Source organism: Scyliorhinus canicula, chromosome 2 (genome assembly GCF_902713615.1).
Source record: "Scyliorhinus canicula chromosome 2, sScyCan1.1, whole genome shotgun sequence".
Classification (NCBI taxonomy): domain Eukaryota; kingdom Metazoa; phylum Chordata; class Chondrichthyes; order Carcharhiniformes; family Scyliorhinidae; genus Scyliorhinus; species Scyliorhinus canicula.
In genome coordinates, this window is record NC_052147.1 from 245,924,653 (window position 1) to 245,943,278 (window position 18,626).

Here is an 18,626-nt window from a genome sequence, read left to right on the forward strand (position 1 = left end):
AACCACCTGATCGAGCTCATTCCCCAACACCATGTCCAGTATGGCCCCTTCCTGAGTTGGACTATTTACATACTGCTCTAGAAAACCCTCCTGGATGCTCCTTACAAATTCTGCTCCATCTAGACCTCTGACACTAAGTATACACCAGTCAATGTTGGGAAAATTAAAATCTCCTATCTCCACCACCCTGTTGCTCCTACATCTTTCCATAATCTGTTTACATATTTGTACCTCTATCTCACACTCGCTGTTGGGAGGTCTGTAGTCCAGCCCCAACATTGTTACCACACCCTTCTTATTTCTGAGCTCTGCCCATATCGCCTCACTGCGCAAGTCTTCCATAGTGCCCTCCTTCAGCACAACTGTGATATCTTCTCTGACCAGTGATGCAACTCCTCCACCCCTTTTACCTCCCTCTCTATCCCGCCTGAAGCATCTATACCCTAGGATATTTAGTTGCCAATCTTGCCCTTTCGTCAACCAAGTCCCAGTAATAGCAATAACATCATACTCCCAGATACTAATCCAAGCCCTAAGTTCATCTGCCTTACCTACTACACTTCTTGCATTAAAACAAATGCACCTCAGACCACCAGACCCTTTGCGTTCATCATCTGCTCCCTGCCTACTCTTCCCCTTAGTCACGCTGACTTCACGATCTAGTTCCTGACAGGCTTTAGTTACTACCTCCTTACTGTCAACTAACCTCCTCATTTGGTTCCCATCCCCCTGCCACATTAGTTTAAACCCTCCTCAACAGTGTTAGCCTCCCCAACACACAGGCTCTCGGCCTCACTTATCCTATCCAAATCCCTCTGCAGACTTCCAGTATCCTCTGCACTTTTCGCTTTACCGCTCATCTTAGTATCATCTGCAAACTTGGACACATTGCCCTTGGTCCCGAACTCCAAATCATCTATGTAAATTGTGAACAATTGTGGGCCCAACACGGATCCTTGAGGGACACCATTAGCTACTGATTGCCAACCAGAGAAACACCCATTAATCCCCACTCTTTGCTTTCTATTAATTAACCAATCCTCTATCCATGCTACTACTTTACCCTTAATGCCATGCATCTTTATCTTATGCAGCAACCTTTTGTATGGCACCTTGTCAAAGGCTTTCTGGAAATCCAGATATACCACATCGATTGGCGCCCCGTTATCTACTGCACTGGTAATGTCCTCAAAAAATTCCACTAAATTAGTTAGGAATGACCTGCCCTTTATGAACCCATGCTGCGTCTGCCCAATGGGACAATTTCTATCCAGATGCCTCGCTATTTCTACCTTGATGATAGATTCCAGCATTTTCGCTACTACCGAAGTTAAGCTCACTGGCCTATAATTTCCTGCTCTCTGCCTACCTCCTTTTTTAAACAGTGGTGTCACGTTTGCTAATTTCCAATCCACCGGGACCACCCCAGAGTCGAGTGAATTTTGGTAAATTATCACTAGTGCATCTGCAATTTCCCTAGACATCTCTTTTAGCACTCTGGGATGCATTCCATTCAGGGCCAGGAGACTTGTCTACCTTTTGCCCCATTAGCTTGCCCATCACTACCTCCTTAGTGATAACAATCCTCTTAAGGTCCTCACCTGTCATAGCCTCATTTCTATCAGTCACTGGTATGTTATTTGTGTCTTCCACTGATGACCGACCCAAAAAACTTGTTCAGTTCCTCAGCCATTTCCTCATCTCCCATTATTAAAACTCCCTTCTCATATTCTAAAGGACCAATATTGACCTTAGCCACTCTTTATTGTTTTATATATTTGTAAAAGCTTTTACTGTCTGTTTTTATATTCTGAGCAAGGTTACTCTCCTACTCTATCTTACTCTTCTTTATAGCTTTCCTAGTAGCTTTCTGTTGCCCCCTAAAGATTTCCCAGTCCTCTCGTCTCCCACCAATCTTTGCCACGTTGTATGCTTTTTCCTTCAATTTGATATTCTCCCTTATTTCCTTAGATATCCACGGTCGATTTTCCCTCTTTCTATCGTCCTTCATTTTTGTTGGTATAAAGCTTTGCTGAGCACTGTGAAAAATCGCTTGGATAGTTCTCCACTGTTCCTCAACTGTTCCACCATAAAGTCTTTGCTCCCAGTCTACCTTAGCTAATTCTTCTCTCATCCCATTGTAATCTCTTTTGTTTAAACACAAAACACTAGTATTTGATTTTACCTTCTCACCCTCCATCTGTATTTTAAATTCCACCATATTGTGATCGCTCCTTCCGAAAGGATCCCTAACTATGAGATCATGAATCAACCCTGTCTCATTACACAGGTCAAGATCTAGGACCGCTTGTTCCCTCGTAGGTTCCATTACATACCGTTCTCGGAAACTATCGCGATATCTGGATCGGCGCAGGCATGGAGGGCCGAAGGGCCTGTTTGTGCGCTGTAATTTCTTTTTGTTCTTTGTTCTTTGTGCGTTGTGTCTTATAGTGGTCCTATAATGCCCGCTAGTGGTGATGCCACAACTGGGTGTTCTGATCACCCATTTACAGGCATGGACTGATAAATCGAGGAAACAGGATTAGCGACGGAAAATTTGGGAACATTTTAGATTGAAAAGAACCAGATTGTGTTTTCATAAAGTGAAGAAAAGTTAAACAGTTTATTGGGCCACAGTTAAAATATCACGTTAGTTTTCGATTGTCATATTAGGAAAGATTTAAAAATCCCTGAACAATTGCAAAAGCTTTTTCATACCGCTGAGTAAACTGAGATTGTAGCTTTCAGAATTTTCCAGCATTCCCAGATTCTGTTCTTCATAAGACCATAATGCGTAGGAGGTGTCGGCCATTCGGCCCATCGAGTCTGCTACACCATTCAATGACATCATGACTGATCTGATGTGATAATCCTCAACTCCACTTTTCTGCCTTATCCCCATAACTTTTGATTCCCTTGTTGATTAAAAATCTGTCGCTCTCAGCCTTGAGCATACTTATCGATCCAGCCTCTTTAACCCTCTGTGGGAAAGAATTCATGAACTGCTGAGAGAATAATTTCCTTCTAATCGCTCTTAAATGGGGGAATTCTTCATCTGAGATTATGCCCACTGGTTATAGACTGTCCCACAAGGGGAAACAACCTCTCCGCATCCACCCTGTCAAGCTCCCTGTGAATCCTATTTGTCTCAATAAGGTCACCTCTCATTTTTCTTAATTTTGTTTCCAGCTAAAGGGCAATTTAGCTTGGCCAATCCACCTACCCTGCACATCTTTGGGTTGTGGGGGTGAGATACACACAGACAGGGGGAGAATGTGCAAACACCACCTGGACAGTGACCCAGGGCCGGGATCAAACATACTATGGGAGGGTTCCCGACACCCCCAAACACCCATGCAGTGCATCATTGGCCCGACCGAGCATGTGCAAGAAATGCCAGCTTGGCACCCTAGTAGTGCCCATGCCAGCTGGCAGTGCCTCTGAGGCACCTTTGCAGTGCCTGGGGCATCAGGGTATCGCACTTACCAAAGTACATGCAGCTAGGGGCCTCCAATCCCCTGGGAGACTCCGACGAGTACCGATCCTTTTGGTCCCTGTTTGTGGAGACCAGTGCTGAATGGCGTTCGCTCAAGGTATCCGAGGCAAAGGGGATGAATGCCAAAGCCTCAGGTACCTTGGGAAACTGCACATTAGAGTGAGACTAACTGCATTGCTCTAATATGAACATAGAACATAGAACTGTACAGCCCAGTACAGGCCCTTCGGCCCACAATGTTGTGCCGAACGAGCGTGAAACTACGATCAAATCAACCTACTCCTAATCATTCAAGAGCACTCCATATGCCTATCCAATAACCGCTTGAAAGTTCCTAAAGTGTCCAACTCCACAACCATAGCTGGGAGTGCGTTCCACACCCCAACCACTCTCTGAGTAAAGAACTTACCTCTGACATCCCTCCGATATCTTCCACCATGAACCTAATAGTTATGCCCGCTTGTAACAGCTACATCCAACCGAGGAAAAAGTTGCTGAACGTGCACTCTATCTATCCCTCTCAACATCTTATAAGTCACCTCTCATCCTCCTTTGCTCCAATGAGAAAAGCCCAAGCTCCTTCAACTTTTCCTCATAAGACCTACCGTCCAATCCAGGCAGCATCCTGGTAAATCTCTTCTCCACCCTTTCCAATGCTTCCACATCCTTCCTATAATGAGGTGATCAGAACTGCACACAATATTCCAAATGTGGAATAACCAAGGTCTTGTACAGTGTGACGTGAAGGTTCAGTTAGGGCGCTCGAGAGTTACAAGTTAGCTAGGAAGGACCTAAAGAGAGCTAAGAAGAGCCAGGAGGGGACATGAGAAGTCTTTGGAAGGTAGGATCAAGGATAACCCTAAAGCTTTCTATAGATATGTCAGGAATAAAAGAATGACTAGGGTAAGAGTAGGGGCAGTCAAGGACAGTAGTGGGAAGTTGTGCGTGGAGTCCGAGGAGAAAGGAGAGGTGCTAAATGAATATTTTTCGTCAGTATTCACACAGGAAAAAGACAATGTTGTCGAGGAGAATACTGAGATTCAGGCTACTAGACTAGAAGGGCTTAAGGTTCATAAGGAGGAGGTTTTAGCAATTCTGGAAAGTGTGAAAATAGATAAGTCCCCTGGGCCGGATGGGATTTATCCTAGGATTCTCTGGGAAGCTAGGGAGGAGATTGCTGAGCCTTTGGCTTTGATCTTTAAGTCACCTTTGTCTACAGGAATAGTGCCAGAAGACTGGAGGATAGCAAATGTTGTCCCCTTGTTCAAGAAGGGGAGTAGAGACAACCCCAGTAACTATAGACCAGAGAGCCTTACTTCTGTTGTGGGCAAAGTCTTGGAAAGGTTTATAAGAGATAGGATGTATAATCATCTGAAAAGGAATAATTTGATTAGAGATAGTCAACACGGTTTTGTGAAGGGTAGGTCGTGCCTCACAAACCTTATTGAGTTCTTTGAGAAGGTGACCAAACAGGTGAAGGAGGGTAAAGTAGTTGATGTGGTGTATATGGATTTCAGTAAAGCGTTTGATAAGGTTCCCCACGGTAGGCTATTGCAGAAAATACAGAGGCATGGGATTCAGGGTGATTTAGCAGTTTGGATCAGAAATTGGCTAGCTGGAAGAAGACAAAGGGTGGTGGTTGATGGGAAATGTTCAGAATGGAGTCCAGTTACTAGTGGTGTACCACAAGGATTTTATTTGGGGCCACTGCTTTTTGTCATTTTTATAAATGACCTGGAGGAGGGCGTAGAAGCATGGGTGAGTAAATTTGCAGATGACACTAAAGTCGGTGGAGTTGTGGACAGTGCGGATGTTACAAGTTACAGAGGGACATAGATAAGCTGCAGAGCTGGACTGACAGGTGGCAAATGGAATTTAATGCAGAAAAGTGTGAGGTGATTCATTTTGGAAGGAATAACAGGAAGACAGAGTACTGGGCTAATGGGAAGATTCTTGGTAGTGTGGATGAGCAGAGAGATCTCAGTGTCCATGTGCATAGATCCCTGAAAGTTGCCATCCAGGTTGAGAGGGTTATTCAGAAGGCGTACGGTGTGTTAGCTTTTATTGGTAGAGGGATTGAGTTTCGGAGCCATGACGTCATGTTGCAGCTGTACAAAACTCTGGTGCGGCCACATTTGGCGTATTGCGTGCAATTCTGGTCGCCGCATTATAGGAAGGATGTGGAAGCATTGGAAAGGGTGCAGAGGAGGTTTACCAGAATGTTGCCTGGTATTGAGGGAAGATCTTATGAGGGAAGGCTGAAGGACTTGAGACTGTTTTCGTTAGAGAGAAGAAGGTTAAGAGGTGACTTAATTGAGGCAGACAAGATGATCAGAAGTTTAGATAGGGTGGACAGTGAGAGCCTTTTTCCTCGGATGGTGATGTCTAGCACGAGGGGACATAGCTTTAAATTGAGGGGAGATAGATAAAGGACAGATGTCAGAGCTAGGTACTTTACTCAGAGAGTAGTAAGGGTGTGGAATGCCCTGCCTGCAACAGTAGTAAACTCGCCAACACTCAGGGCATTCAAATGGTCATTGGATAGATATATGGACGATAAGGGAATAGTGTAGATAGGCTTTAGAGTGGTTTCACAGGTTGGCGCAACATCGAGGGCCGAAGGGCCTGTACTGCGCTGTAATGTTCTATGTTCTATGTTCTAGTTGCAGCATTACTTCACAGCTCTTAAACTCAACCCGCATGTTAATAAATGATAACAAACTATATGCTTTATTCACAGCTCCATCCACTTGGGTGGCAACATTCAGAGATCTAAGGACATGAACTCTGAGATCTCTCTGCTCCTCCACATTCTTCAGAACCCTGCCGTTGACCCTGTAATCCGCATTCAAATTTGTCCTGCCAAAATGAATCACCTCATACTTGGCAAGGTTAAACTCCATCTGCCACTTTTCAGCCCAGCTCTGCATCGTATCAATGTCTCTTTGCAGCCTACAACAGCCCTCCACATTATCCACTACTCCACCAATCTTGGTATCATCAGCAAATTTACTAACCCAACCTTCAACTCCATCATCCAAGTCATTGATTAAAATCACAAATAGCAGAGGACCCAGCACTGATCCCTGTGGTACACCGCTGGTGACTGGGCTCCAGGATGAAAATTTACCATCTACTACCACCTATGATAGCCAATTACTGATCCAATCGGCCAAATTTCCCTCTATGCCATGCCTCCTTACTTTCTGCATGAGCCGACCATGGGGCATCTTATCAAACGTCTTACTGAAATCCATGTATACGACATCAACTGCTCTACCTTCATCTATGTACTTAGTTAAATCCTCAAAGAATGCAATCAAACTTGTGAGGCAAGACTTCCCCTCACAAATCCGTGCTGACTATCCTGGAATAAGTTGTATCTTTCCAAATGATCATAAATCCTATCCCTCAGGACCCTTTCCAATAATTTACCTATGATCGAAGTGAGACTAAGCGGCCTATAATTCCCAGGGTTATACCTATTCCCTTTCTTGAACAAGGGGACAAAATTCGCCTCTCTCCAGTCTTCTGGCACTATTCCTGCAGACAGCGAGGACATAAAGATCAAAGCCAAAGGCTCTGCAATCTCATCCCTCGCCTCCCAAAGAATCCTAGGATATATCCCATCAGGGACAGGGGACTTTTCTATCCTCAGGCTTCTCAAAATTTCTAACACATCTTCCTTCCGAATATCTACCTCCTCCAGCCTACCAGCCTGTATCGCACTATCCTCCTCAACAACATGGCCCCTCTCCTTTGTGAACACTGAAGAAAAGTATTCATTTGGGGCCTCTCCAAAATCTTCAGACTCCATGCACATGTTCCCACTACTGCTCTTGACCGGCCCTAACTTCACCTTGGTCATTCTTTTATTCTTCACATAAGTGTAAAAAGCCTTGGGGTTTTCCTTGATCCTACCCGCCAAGGATTTCTCATGCCCCCTCCTAGCTCTCCTAAGCCCTTTCTTGAGCTCCTTCCTAGATATCTTGTATCTTTCAAGTGCCCTAACTAAACCTTGTTTTCTCATCCTTACATAAGCCCCTTTCTTCCTCTTGACAAGGCATTCAATCACTTTTGTAAACCATGGTTCCCTCACTCAACCATTTCCTCCCTGCCTGACAGGGACATACATATCAAGGACACAAAGTATTAATGGACAGAGCTCATCGGTCGCTGCGCCCGAAGCCCAAGGCAGGGGAACAACCGAGAGCAGTCATAGCTAAACTGCACCGGTACCAGGATAAGGAGACAATCCTGCGCTGGGCCAGGGAAAATAGAGCTTGCAAATGGGAAGGGCACGCCATTCGAATCTATGAGGATCCTGGGGCAGATATAACTAGGAGACGGGCTGAGTTCAACAGAGCGAAAGCAGCTCTCCACAGGAGCAGAGTGCGTTTTGGTATGCTGTACCCAGCGAAACTCTGGTTCACATACCGAAACAGGGAATACTTCTTCACAGCCCCCACTGAGGCAAATAGGTTTGTCAAGGAGCATGGGCTGGAAAACAATCAGCGGGGGTAGGGACGAGAAGCCCCTGGCAAGGGGCAACGACACGCCGACCGGGGGGGGGGGGGGGGGGGGAGGGGCGAGGCAATGCTCCAGGTGGGAGGCCAGGCCCCAACACGAGGGAACGAGAGTATTGGAGAAGGGAGAGCAGGCGAGAGGGATGCAGAGTAGGATGGGGGAAGAGCGGGCAGAAAACCATAGAGGACAGGCAGGGGAGAAGCGTGACAGTAACCCCCGAGAGGGGAGCCATCGTACTAGCAGGAAAGCTAGCGCTGGGGGTACGCAACAAAGCAGGGCCGCAGCGCACCCTCAACAGGGGGGAAGGCACCAGGCAGGGGAGGGGGGGATCACCCATCAAAGTCGGGAGAGCAAACGGGGACAGGAATAGGGGATAGAGGGGCAAATGAGGGGTATAGGGGGGAGGAGGGAAAAGGGAGAGACCGGGGGGGGGCACACAGGGAGCGAGAGACCGGGGAGGGGAGATGCAGGGAACGAGGGAAAAAAGAGGCCAGAAAAGGAACAGGGCTACAAAGTGCCACAACCAAGGGCTCAAAACAAGGAACCGCTGCAAGCACCCACCCAGTACGGTCTGTGGGCGAAGGGAGGCACAGAGTGCAGGGGACTACCCGCGTGGCGGACACACAGTGGACGGCCATGGCGGGTGCCCCCGGGACAAGGGGAAACCCCGGAGCGCAGCGACCCGACCACAAGGGGAGAGCAGCGACAGCGGCCATCCTGGGCGGCCCCCTAACAAAGGGAAACCCCGGAGGGTAGGGCCGCGTCCACCAGATAAGTATGGTTAATCCCACAGGAGCGAGGGGGCAGAAGCCCCCCACCAGGATAATGACCTGGAACGTAAGGGGACTTAACGGCCCAGTGAAGAGATCCAGAGTCCTCACCCACCTCAGAAATATGAGGGCCGACATAGTCTTCCTCCAAGAGATGCACCTGAGGGAGCAGGACCAACTGCGGGTAAGAAAGGGTTGGGTGGGACAAACCTACCATTCCTGCTATGGGACAAGGGCCAGGGGGGGTGGCGATCCTGATCGGCAAGAGGACGATGTTTAGGGCGACAAAGACGGTTACAGACCCAGGGGGGTGGTATGTCATGGTCAGCGGGGCCCTGGATGAGGCGCCGGTAGTTCTAGTCAACGTGTATGCGCCCAACTGGGACGACACGAGTTTCATCAAAAAGACAACGGTGGAAATTCCGGACATGGCGACGCATCGACTAATCATGCATCCAAAGACGGACAGATCAAACCGCAAAACGGGGAAAACCTCAAGCATGGCAAGGGTACTCAGTCACTTTATGGAGCAGATGGGAGCAGTGGACCCCTGGAGGTTCACCCATCTGGGGGAGAAAGAATTCTCCTTTTTCTCCCCAGTACACAACGTGTACACCAGAATTGACTTCTTTGTGGTGGGGAAAACGGTGCTTCTAGGGATAGACAAAGTGGAATACTCCGCAATTGTGATATCAGACCACGCTCCACATTACATGGACGTGTGGCTAGAGACGGGAAGGGCCCAGTGCCCCACATGGAAGTTGAACGGTGCCTTACTAGCTGACAAGGCCTTCAGAAAAAAGGATAGTGCGGGCCATAGCAGAGTACAAGGAGAACAACCAAAACGGGGAGATCTCACCCTCCACGTTCTGGGAAGCGCTAAAGGCCGTACTAAGAGGGGAAATCATTGCCTTCAAAGCGCAAAGAGAAAGGGAGGAAAGGGTGGCTAGGCAGAAGCTGGTCGACTCCATACTGGAGGTAGACCGTAAATACTCCGAGGCCCCGACCGTAGAGCTCCTGGCGGAGAGGAAAGAGCTACAAAGGAACTTTGACCTGCTCTCCACCAGGAAAGCAGTGCACCAACTCTGCCAGATGCGCGGGACCCTGCACGAACATGGGGACAAAGCCAGCCACCTGTTGGCACACCAGCTGAGAAAGCAGGCAGCCACCAGAGCAATTGCGTAAATCAGGGGGACCGGAGGCACGTTGGAAACAGAACTAGAGAGGATTAACAAAACCTTCAACGCCTTCTACCAAGAGCTGCACACCTCAGAGCCCCCAACGGGGAAGGCTGGGATGAACCGGTTCCTTGATGGACTGGACAGACCAGTTGTGGGAGAGGGCAGAAAACGGGACCTGGAAGCACCATTAGCACTGGGAGAAATCATGGAGAGCATTAGCTCCATGCAGACGGGGAAGGCGCCGGGACCAGATGGATTCCCGGCGGACATCTACAAAACATTTGCGACAGCGCTGGCCCCGCACCTGCGGGAGATGTTCACAGACTCTCTAGCTAGGGGCACACGTTAGCACAGGCCTCAATCTCTCTGATACCTAAGAAAGACAAAGACCCAACGGAATGTGGGTCATACGGACCCATCTCACTGCTGAACGAAGACGTAAAAATACTGGCCAAAATCCTAGCCAAAAGGCTAGAAGACTGTGTACCCGAGTTGGTCACAGGGGACCAGACAGACTTCGTCAAAGGTAGACAGCTTACCTCGAACATCAGGCGCCTGCTGAACGTGATAATGACCCCCCTCCGGGGAGAGAACACAAGAGGTGATCTATGCAGACGACCTTCTCCTCTACATCTCGGACCCACAGAGTATCATGGACGGGATCATTGCGCTCCTGAAAGAGTTTGGAGCCTTCTCGGGCTACAAACTCAACATGAGCAAAAGCGAGATCTTCCCAGTACACCCGCAAGGTAGGGGGGCAGCACTAAAGGGGCTGCCGTTCAAACAAGCCCGACACAAATTCTGCTACCTGGGGATCCAAATAGCCCATGACTGGAAAGAGATCCTCAAATGGAAACTCACCAGTCTGACGGAGGAAGTAAAAAAGGACCTGCAAAGATGGAACATACTCCCACTCTACCTCGCGAGGAGAGTCCAGACGATCAAAATGAAGGTACTGCCCAGGTTCCTCTTCCTGCCCAGGATCTACATCCCCAAGGCCTTTTTCAAAGCGCTGGACAAACTAATCATGGCGTTCCTATGGGGGGGTAAAAATGCTATAATTCCAAAGAAGGTCCTACAAAAATCAAAATCCAGGGGGAGGGCTAGCTCTCCCGAATCTACAATTCTACCACTGGCCGGCAACACACCGAGCGAGTAAGGAGATGGATCCAGGAGCCAGAGGCCGAGTGGGTGCGCACGGAGGAGGCCTCCCTCCGGGCCCTCGCCACAGCAGCACTCCCATCCCCACCCAAAAAACACTCCAGCAGCCCAGTGGTGACAGCCACCCTCCAATCCTGGAACCAACTGCAGCAGCAATTTGGCCTGACCAAAATGTCGGAAAAGGCTCCCATCTGCAACAACCATAGGTTCACACCAGCACTGACTGACGCCACCTTCAAAAGGTGGAGGCAGGATGGAGGGGCACTGACAGTCAGGGACCTAGACATGGACGGCAGGATCGCAACACTAGATGAACTGACAGAGGAATTACGGCTAGCCAGGGGGAACGAGCTACGGTATCTGCAGCTCAAAAACATCTAACGAAAGGAGACAAGGACGTACCCACAACAGCCACAACAGACACTACTGGAAGACCTACTGGACACAAGCATCCTAGATAAAGGGAACTGTAGCGACATGTATGACCGACTGGTAGAAAGGGCCGACACCGTACTGGACGCAACAAGAAAGAAATGGGAGGAGGACCTGGGGATTGAGATAGGGTGGGGACTCTGGAGCGAAGCAGTGCATAGGGTCAACTCCACCGTCACGTGTGCAAGGCTCAGCCTGACGCAACTAAAAGTGGTACATAGAGCCCACTTAACAAGAATCCGTATGAGTAGGTTCTTCCCGGAGGTGGAGGACAGATGTGAACGGTGCCAAAGAGGCCCGGCCAACCACGCCCACATGGAGACCTTCTTCGAGGCAAAGTGGTGGGGGTGAGGGTGGAGCCATGCTCGATAGTGGCGGTCTTCGGGGTTTCAGACCAGCCAGATCTATTGAAAATGAATGAAAAATGAAAATCGCTTATTGTCACAAGTAGGCTTCAATGAAGTTACTGTGAAAAGCCCCTTCCTGGGGGGGGAGGGCGGATGCCCTTGCCTTTGCCTCCCTGATCGCCCGCAGTAGAATCCTGTTTGGCTGGCGGTCAGCAGCACCGCCCAGAGCTGCAGAAGACTGGCTGTCCGACCTCTCGGAATCTCTCCAAATGGAGAAAATCAAATTCGCCATCTGCGGGCCAGACGACGGCTTCCACAGAACGTTGGAGCCATTCATGCAACTGTTCCGGGGCCTGTTTGTGGCCAACGAACAAGAGGAAGAATAGCCGAGTGGCCAAGAATCAGAGGGAAATAGTCGAGAGTCGGAGGAAGGTAGCCGGGGCATGGAGGGGGGAGATGGACTGGGGGGGGGGGGGGGGGGGGGGGGATGGACGGCTAAACCTGAGGAGGGAGGGACGAACAACGGGGGGGGGGGGGGGGGAAGGGGGGGGAGGGAGGGGGAAGACAGCTATACCTGGGGAGAGGGAGGCGAATCGTGGAGGGGGGGGAGGGGGGGGGGGCAGGGAAGCGGGAGCCGGAGGGAGGACACGGGATGCCAAAACGTACATGACATCTCCAGGAGCGGGGAACGAGGAAACTGGAGATGGAGGACGGGAGGAGCGGCAGAAGCGGGGGCGAGCGTGGGACGGCAGCGAGACCCGTCAGGTAAGGGCGGGCGACAGCAGCACACAGCACAGCCAAATATCGCACGCTGTGATTTTCTTCACGGCACTCAAAGGTGTGCTTGCCCCCCCCCCCCCCCCCCCCCCCCCCCAGTCCCCACCCCCCCCGCAGGCAGTCGCCTACCTCTGTGGGGTGGGCAATTTTGCCAGATGTACAGAGATGCCGCTGTCGAGCTGGTGCACAATACCCCACCAGTTATTCCATTTCATATGTTATTGTATTTTTTTTATGTTGGGGTGTGCCCTTCTCCTCTAAATGTATGTATATATATATGTGTGTGTTTCTTATTCTGTGTACATAACGGTAATTATACCTTGCTCAAAAAAAACAATAAAAACATTTATATTAAAAAAAGGACACACAGTATTTGCTCCTTCAACAAGCTCCACGTCTCAATTGTGCCTATCCCTGACAGTTCCTGTTTCCATCTTATCCTCCCCAATTCTTGCCTAATCACATCGTAATTACCCTTCCCCCAGTTATAAACCTTGCCCTGCATCAAGTTCCTATCCTTCTCCATTGCTACAGTGAAAGTCACCGAATTGTGGTCACCATCTCCAAAGTGCTCTCCCACAACCAAATCTAACACTTGGTCCGGTTCATTACCCAGTACCAAATCCAATGTGGCCCCGCCTCTTGATGGTCTATCCACATATTGTGTGAGGAAACCCTCCTGCACACACTGGACAAAAACAGCCCCATCCAAACTATTCGAAATATCGTGGTTCCAATCAATATTTGGAAAGTTCACGGGCGGAATTCTCCGCAGGGGGCCGAATTCGTGAAGACCGTTGTGAACACGGCCGAGGTTCACAACGGCCTCGGAGCCCCGAGAATGACGCGCATCCAGCGCATTTGTGAAGTCATCCGCGCATGCGCGGGTTGCCGGTTCCAACCCGTACATGCACGGATGACTTCATCGCGCAGACGGCACGAACCGCGCATGCGCGGTGGCCGTCTTTCTCCTCAGCCGCCCGGCAAGATCAAGATGTGGCGGCTTGATCTTGCCGGACAGCGGAGGGGAAAGAGTGCGTCCATTTTGGACGCCGGTCCGACGATCGGTGGGCACCGATCGCTGGCCTGTCCCCTCCCGAGCACAGTCGTGGTGCTCTCGTCCCAATCGGGCCTGAATTCCTGTTTTACATCCCTGTCCCTTTTCCTACCGATGTCGTTGAAGATTTGCCAAAAACACCTTGCAAAACCGCTTTGAATCCCGCGAGGCATTATGAGCCGAGTAGATCCCAGGGGTGGGATCACCCGTTTTCTATCAGCCAGATTGCGCCTCGGTGAATTGTGTTTCGTGTGCAGCATGGCCATTGGATCGCGCCAATGGTTATTTAAAGAAAATGGTTGGAAAGTGTTTTGTTCAATTAAGTAAGGGTTATTTCGTGCACTGCACCAAAAGTTATATTAATTTTCTTCTCCTAAAATGTATTCTTGCTTCACCAGGTTAATGCTAAACCTTTAAAACATTTCAAGGTCATGAAATATTAGCAAACAGTTTGATTATGTGATGCTCCTGGGATGAATTCTCCACTCCCCGACGCCGGAAGCGGGCAACGCGATTGGACAGAGAATTGCGTGAAATGGAAAAAATCCGTTTCGCGCCCAGCACCAATTCCGACGTCCTGCTCGGCCCTCTCGTTTACAGTGATATCGATGTTTGCATCCCGTGCCAGTGGATCCCTGCAAAACCGTCCTTTGAATGTATTGTAATATCATTCACGGTTTGAACACTTCATGCTCCACCCCTCCGCTATGCTCCATCCCTCTTAAGCAGAAGTCTCACTCGGGTGAATTGGTTTATCTTTCCCAATATACCGGGTGACGCACTGATAACTGGGAATGATTGCAATCTTCCTGCTTGCTACATCATGCGGTTAATAAGGCAGTTAGATCCCAATAAACAGAAGCTGCGTATCTGAAATTTTCAACCATCACTTCATAAAGAATGTTATCAACTGTTGCACGCCATTGGGCGGAATTCTCCGCAAGGCCCGGCGCGCCAAGAATGACGCTGCGCCGTTGTCGTCTTTCCCCTCAGCCGCCTCGCAAGACGTGGCGGCTTGATCTTGCGGGACGGCGGAGGGTAAAGAGTGCATCCCCTTGAGACGGCGGCCCGATGATCGGTGGGCACCGATCGCGGGCCAGTGCCCTCCCGAGCACGGTCGTGGTGCTCGATCCCCGATCCGCCCCCCCCTAGGCCCCACACTTACCTGGCGCGCCATGTTCACGACGGCAGCGACCAGGTGTGGTTGCCGCCGTCGTGAACAGGTCGGGAACGGCAGGCCGCTCGGCCCATCCGGGTCGGAGAATCGCGGGCCTCCGTGCAAAATGGACATGGCGGACACGCCATTTTTGGGGCGGGTGGGAGAATAGCGGGAGGTGCGGGAGCGGACCTCTCGCTATTCTCCCACCCATCATGGTTGCGGAGAATCGCGCCCAATGTGTAAATAGAAGAAAACATTTAAGTTTCGTAACTTAAGATTTAAGGAAAGATTTCCACTGAATAAGTAAGAGACTATATAGCTCATAGTCTTTTCTGAATTCCCAGTTTTGAACATGATCGTAAACAAGCCTTACCTGGTTACGACTTCTGGTAGATTCTCGTCAATGAACTTTTCCATACACTGATATTCAGTGGAACGTTCTAGGAACAGTTTAAATGACTTCAAATACAGACCAAAGTCTGAGGAGAGGGGTTTCATAGATGACTCCATCTTTCGTTCCCTGCTGTTAAGGAAAATTAACAGTTCAGTTCACTCTGAATTTCATTATGAGGATATGGCCATTGCCTTGACTTGACTGGACCTTGATCGAAAAATTTGGAAAATTCCATTACTGCCTGTTTTTGACAAATATTAACTCACACTGTGTATGCTCTGCTCACTTATCTTAGTCAACTTTAGACTCCTACCTCTGTTTGCATGCCAACCCATCATGTACTCGCAATAGAACATAGAACATAGAACATTACAGCGCAGTACAGGCCCTTCGGCCCACGATGTTGCGCCGTCCTGTGAAACCCTTCTAAAGTCCCTCTACACCAGGGGTGGGCAAACTACGGCCCGCGGGCCGCATGCGGCCCACCAAAGGTCTTTATGCGGCCCACCAAGATCAAGTCATTAAAATTTTTTTTTTTTAATTTAAGGTTAATGGGGGGGGGGGGGGGCTGTTGGGTTACTGGTATAGGGTGGATACGTTGACTTGAGTACGGTGATCATTGCTTGGCACAACATGTGTTCATGTGAAGTTTCTACTTTAAATATTAATTAATAAAACTTAATTGCTTTTTTTTTTCTTTAAAAACCTTTTATTTTGGCTATTTTAAATATTAATTATTTTACTTAATATACTATGCGGCCCTTTAAAATTGTGAATTTCTGAATGCGGCCCTTGCACGGAAAAGTTTGCCCACTCCTGCTCTACACTATTCCCTTATCGTCCATATGCCTATCCAATGACCGTTTGAATGTGTTTAGTGTTGGCGAGTCCACTACTGTTGCAGGCAGGGCATTCCACGCCCTTACTACTCTCTGAGTAAAGAACCTACCTCTGACATCTGTCCTATATCTATCTCCCCTCAATTTAAAGCTATGTCCCCTCGTGCTGGACATCACCATCCAAGGAAAAAGGCTCTCGATGTCCACCCTATCTAATCCTCTGATCATCTTGTATGCCTCAATTAAGTCCCCTCTTAACCTTCTTCTCTCTAACGAAAACAGTGTCCTCTTGTCCGACCTTAATCTTTCCCTCAATGTAATCTTTCCAAACCATATTCACAGCCACACCCTGACCTTGTCATCTCACATGGTCTTGCGACTCACAGTATACCAATCACAGATAACGAATCACTTCCTTGTATCACTGTCCACCCAGGAGGAAAAATCAGTTTGGACCAGTATTCTTATTTCCTCTTTTACTGTTTATTTTTCCTTCTGCGCACCACCCCTGTTCCATGCCCCAAACATAACTCCTTCTGGATTGGTCCTGGTGGGAAAGCTATCCCCAAATTATTTAAACATTGGCTTTCAAAATTCCAATTGTCGAGGCTTTTCCCCTCCTTCCATCACCACATTTATGAATCTCCTGGTTTGGTCAACTACACTTGAACCTTCACCTTTCATACCATTGTCCCCAATGAAACCATTACTCTTTTTCACTCTGAGAATTCACCTTGTTAAGGCAATGATGGACCAAATTACCTCCTTCTGTATTGTAGCCATTTCATGATTGTATGACTCATTTGAAAGTCTTGGTGCCTAAGGGATGTGGACTTAAACTGAATTGGCAGACAAATCATTTTGCCACTCACTCCTATTTTACCGTAATATATTTGAATGGGTATAAATTGAGAGATAGATGCTCAGCGAGACCTTGGTGTCCTTGTGCATTAGTCACTGAAAGTAATCGCGCAGTACAGCAGGCAGTAAAGATGGCAAATGGTGTGTTGGCCTTTATAGTGAGAGGATTTGAGTATCGGAATAGAGATGTTTACTGCAATTTAATTGTGCATTGGCGTGGCTACACCTGGAGTATTGTGTGTAGTTTTGGTGTTCTTATCTGAGGAAGGATGTTCTTACCATGCAGCGAGTGCAGCGAAGGTTTACCTGGCTGATTCCTGGGATGGCGGGACTGTCATATGAGGAGAGATTAAATCAGTTAGGATTATATTATACAAATATGTAAGTAATTGAATGAGAACATTGTTAGAAAGTTTAAGAGAGTTAGAATGAAGTTTTAGTAGCATAGAACGAGAGTAAAAGATAGAATTAGAGGTTTTGCAGGGCACAGCTTGCAAGAAGTCGCCTCGCACTGGCGCCATCTTGAAATTTCTACGAAATTCATTCCGACGAAACTCATCTCCAAACTCTGTGGCCTTGGCCTCGGCTCCTTCCTCTGCGACTGGATCCTGAACTTTCTCACCCACAGGCCACAATCAGTAAGGATAGGCAACAACACCTCCTCCACGATCATCCTCAACACTGGTGCCCCACAAGGCTGTGTCCTCAGCTCCCTACTATACTCTTTATACACCGAAGACTGTGTGGCCAAATTCCCCTCCAACTTGATTTTCAGATTAGCTGATGACACCACAGTAGTGGGTCAGATTTCAAACAATGACGAGACAGAGTACAGGAATGAGATAGAGAACCTGGTGAACAGGTGCGACGACAATAATCTCTCCCTCAATGTCAACAAACCAAAGGAGGTTGTCATCGACTTCAGGAAGCGTAGAGGAGAACATGCCACTGTCTACATCAATGGGAACAAAGTAGAAAGGGTCGAGAGCTTCAAGTTTTTAGGTGTCCAGATCACCAACAGCCTACCCTGGTCCCCCCCATGCCAACACTATAGTTAAGAAAGCTTTTGTGAGGGCCACGGAGAATCCAGCATGAGATTTCAGGATACAAAGGAATAACATTTATTTACAATAACATATATATATACAACAGCAGCAGCAGCAGCAGCAACTTCCCTTGCTGCTCACTCCTCTCTCTCCCTGGTTCCAAACTGGCCAGCTCTATTTATGCAGGGAGTCTGCTAATGATTTCTCCTCCCGCCTCATTGAGGAAGTTTATACTCCCACAGGATTGTGGGATTGTCATTCGTCCCCAGCCAATGGTAAGCAGGCAGGTTATAACAAAAGCTCACCAATGACTACTTTCTCGAAGACTAAGGAAATTTGGCATGTCACCTAGGACGCTCACCAACTTCTACAGATGCTGCATAGAAAGATTTCTTTCTGGTTGTATCACTGCTTGGTATGGATCCTGCTCTGCCCAAGAAATTACAAAAGGTCGTGAATATAGCCCAATCCATCACGCAAACCAACCTCCCATCTATTGACTCTGTCTACAATTCCCGCTGCTTCAGAAAGGCAGCCAGCATAATTAAGGACCCCACGCATCCTGGGCATACTTTCTTC

At 48.6% G+C, this 18,626-nt stretch overlaps 2 protein-coding genes across 2 annotated transcripts in view; both read right to left on the bottom strand.

Moving 5' to 3' along the window:
• Window positions 1-18,626, bottom strand: part of LOC119962084 (histamine N-methyltransferase-like) — a 233,759-nt gene that overhangs the window by 124,989 nt on the left and 90,144 nt on the right. The gene's annotated exons all lie outside the window — the stretch shown is intronic.
• LOC119962085 (histamine N-methyltransferase-like) overlaps window positions 1-18,626 on the bottom strand; it is a 98,885-nt gene that overhangs the window by 63,843 nt on the left and 16,416 nt on the right. The window contains exon 2 of the mRNA XM_038789940.1: window positions 15,281-15,430. Within this exon, the coding sequence (XP_038645868.1) occupies window positions 15,281-15,417 (137 nt within the window). The 5' untranslated portion in view covers window positions 15,418-15,430. The remainder of the gene's footprint in view (window positions 1-15,280; window positions 15,431-18,626) is intronic.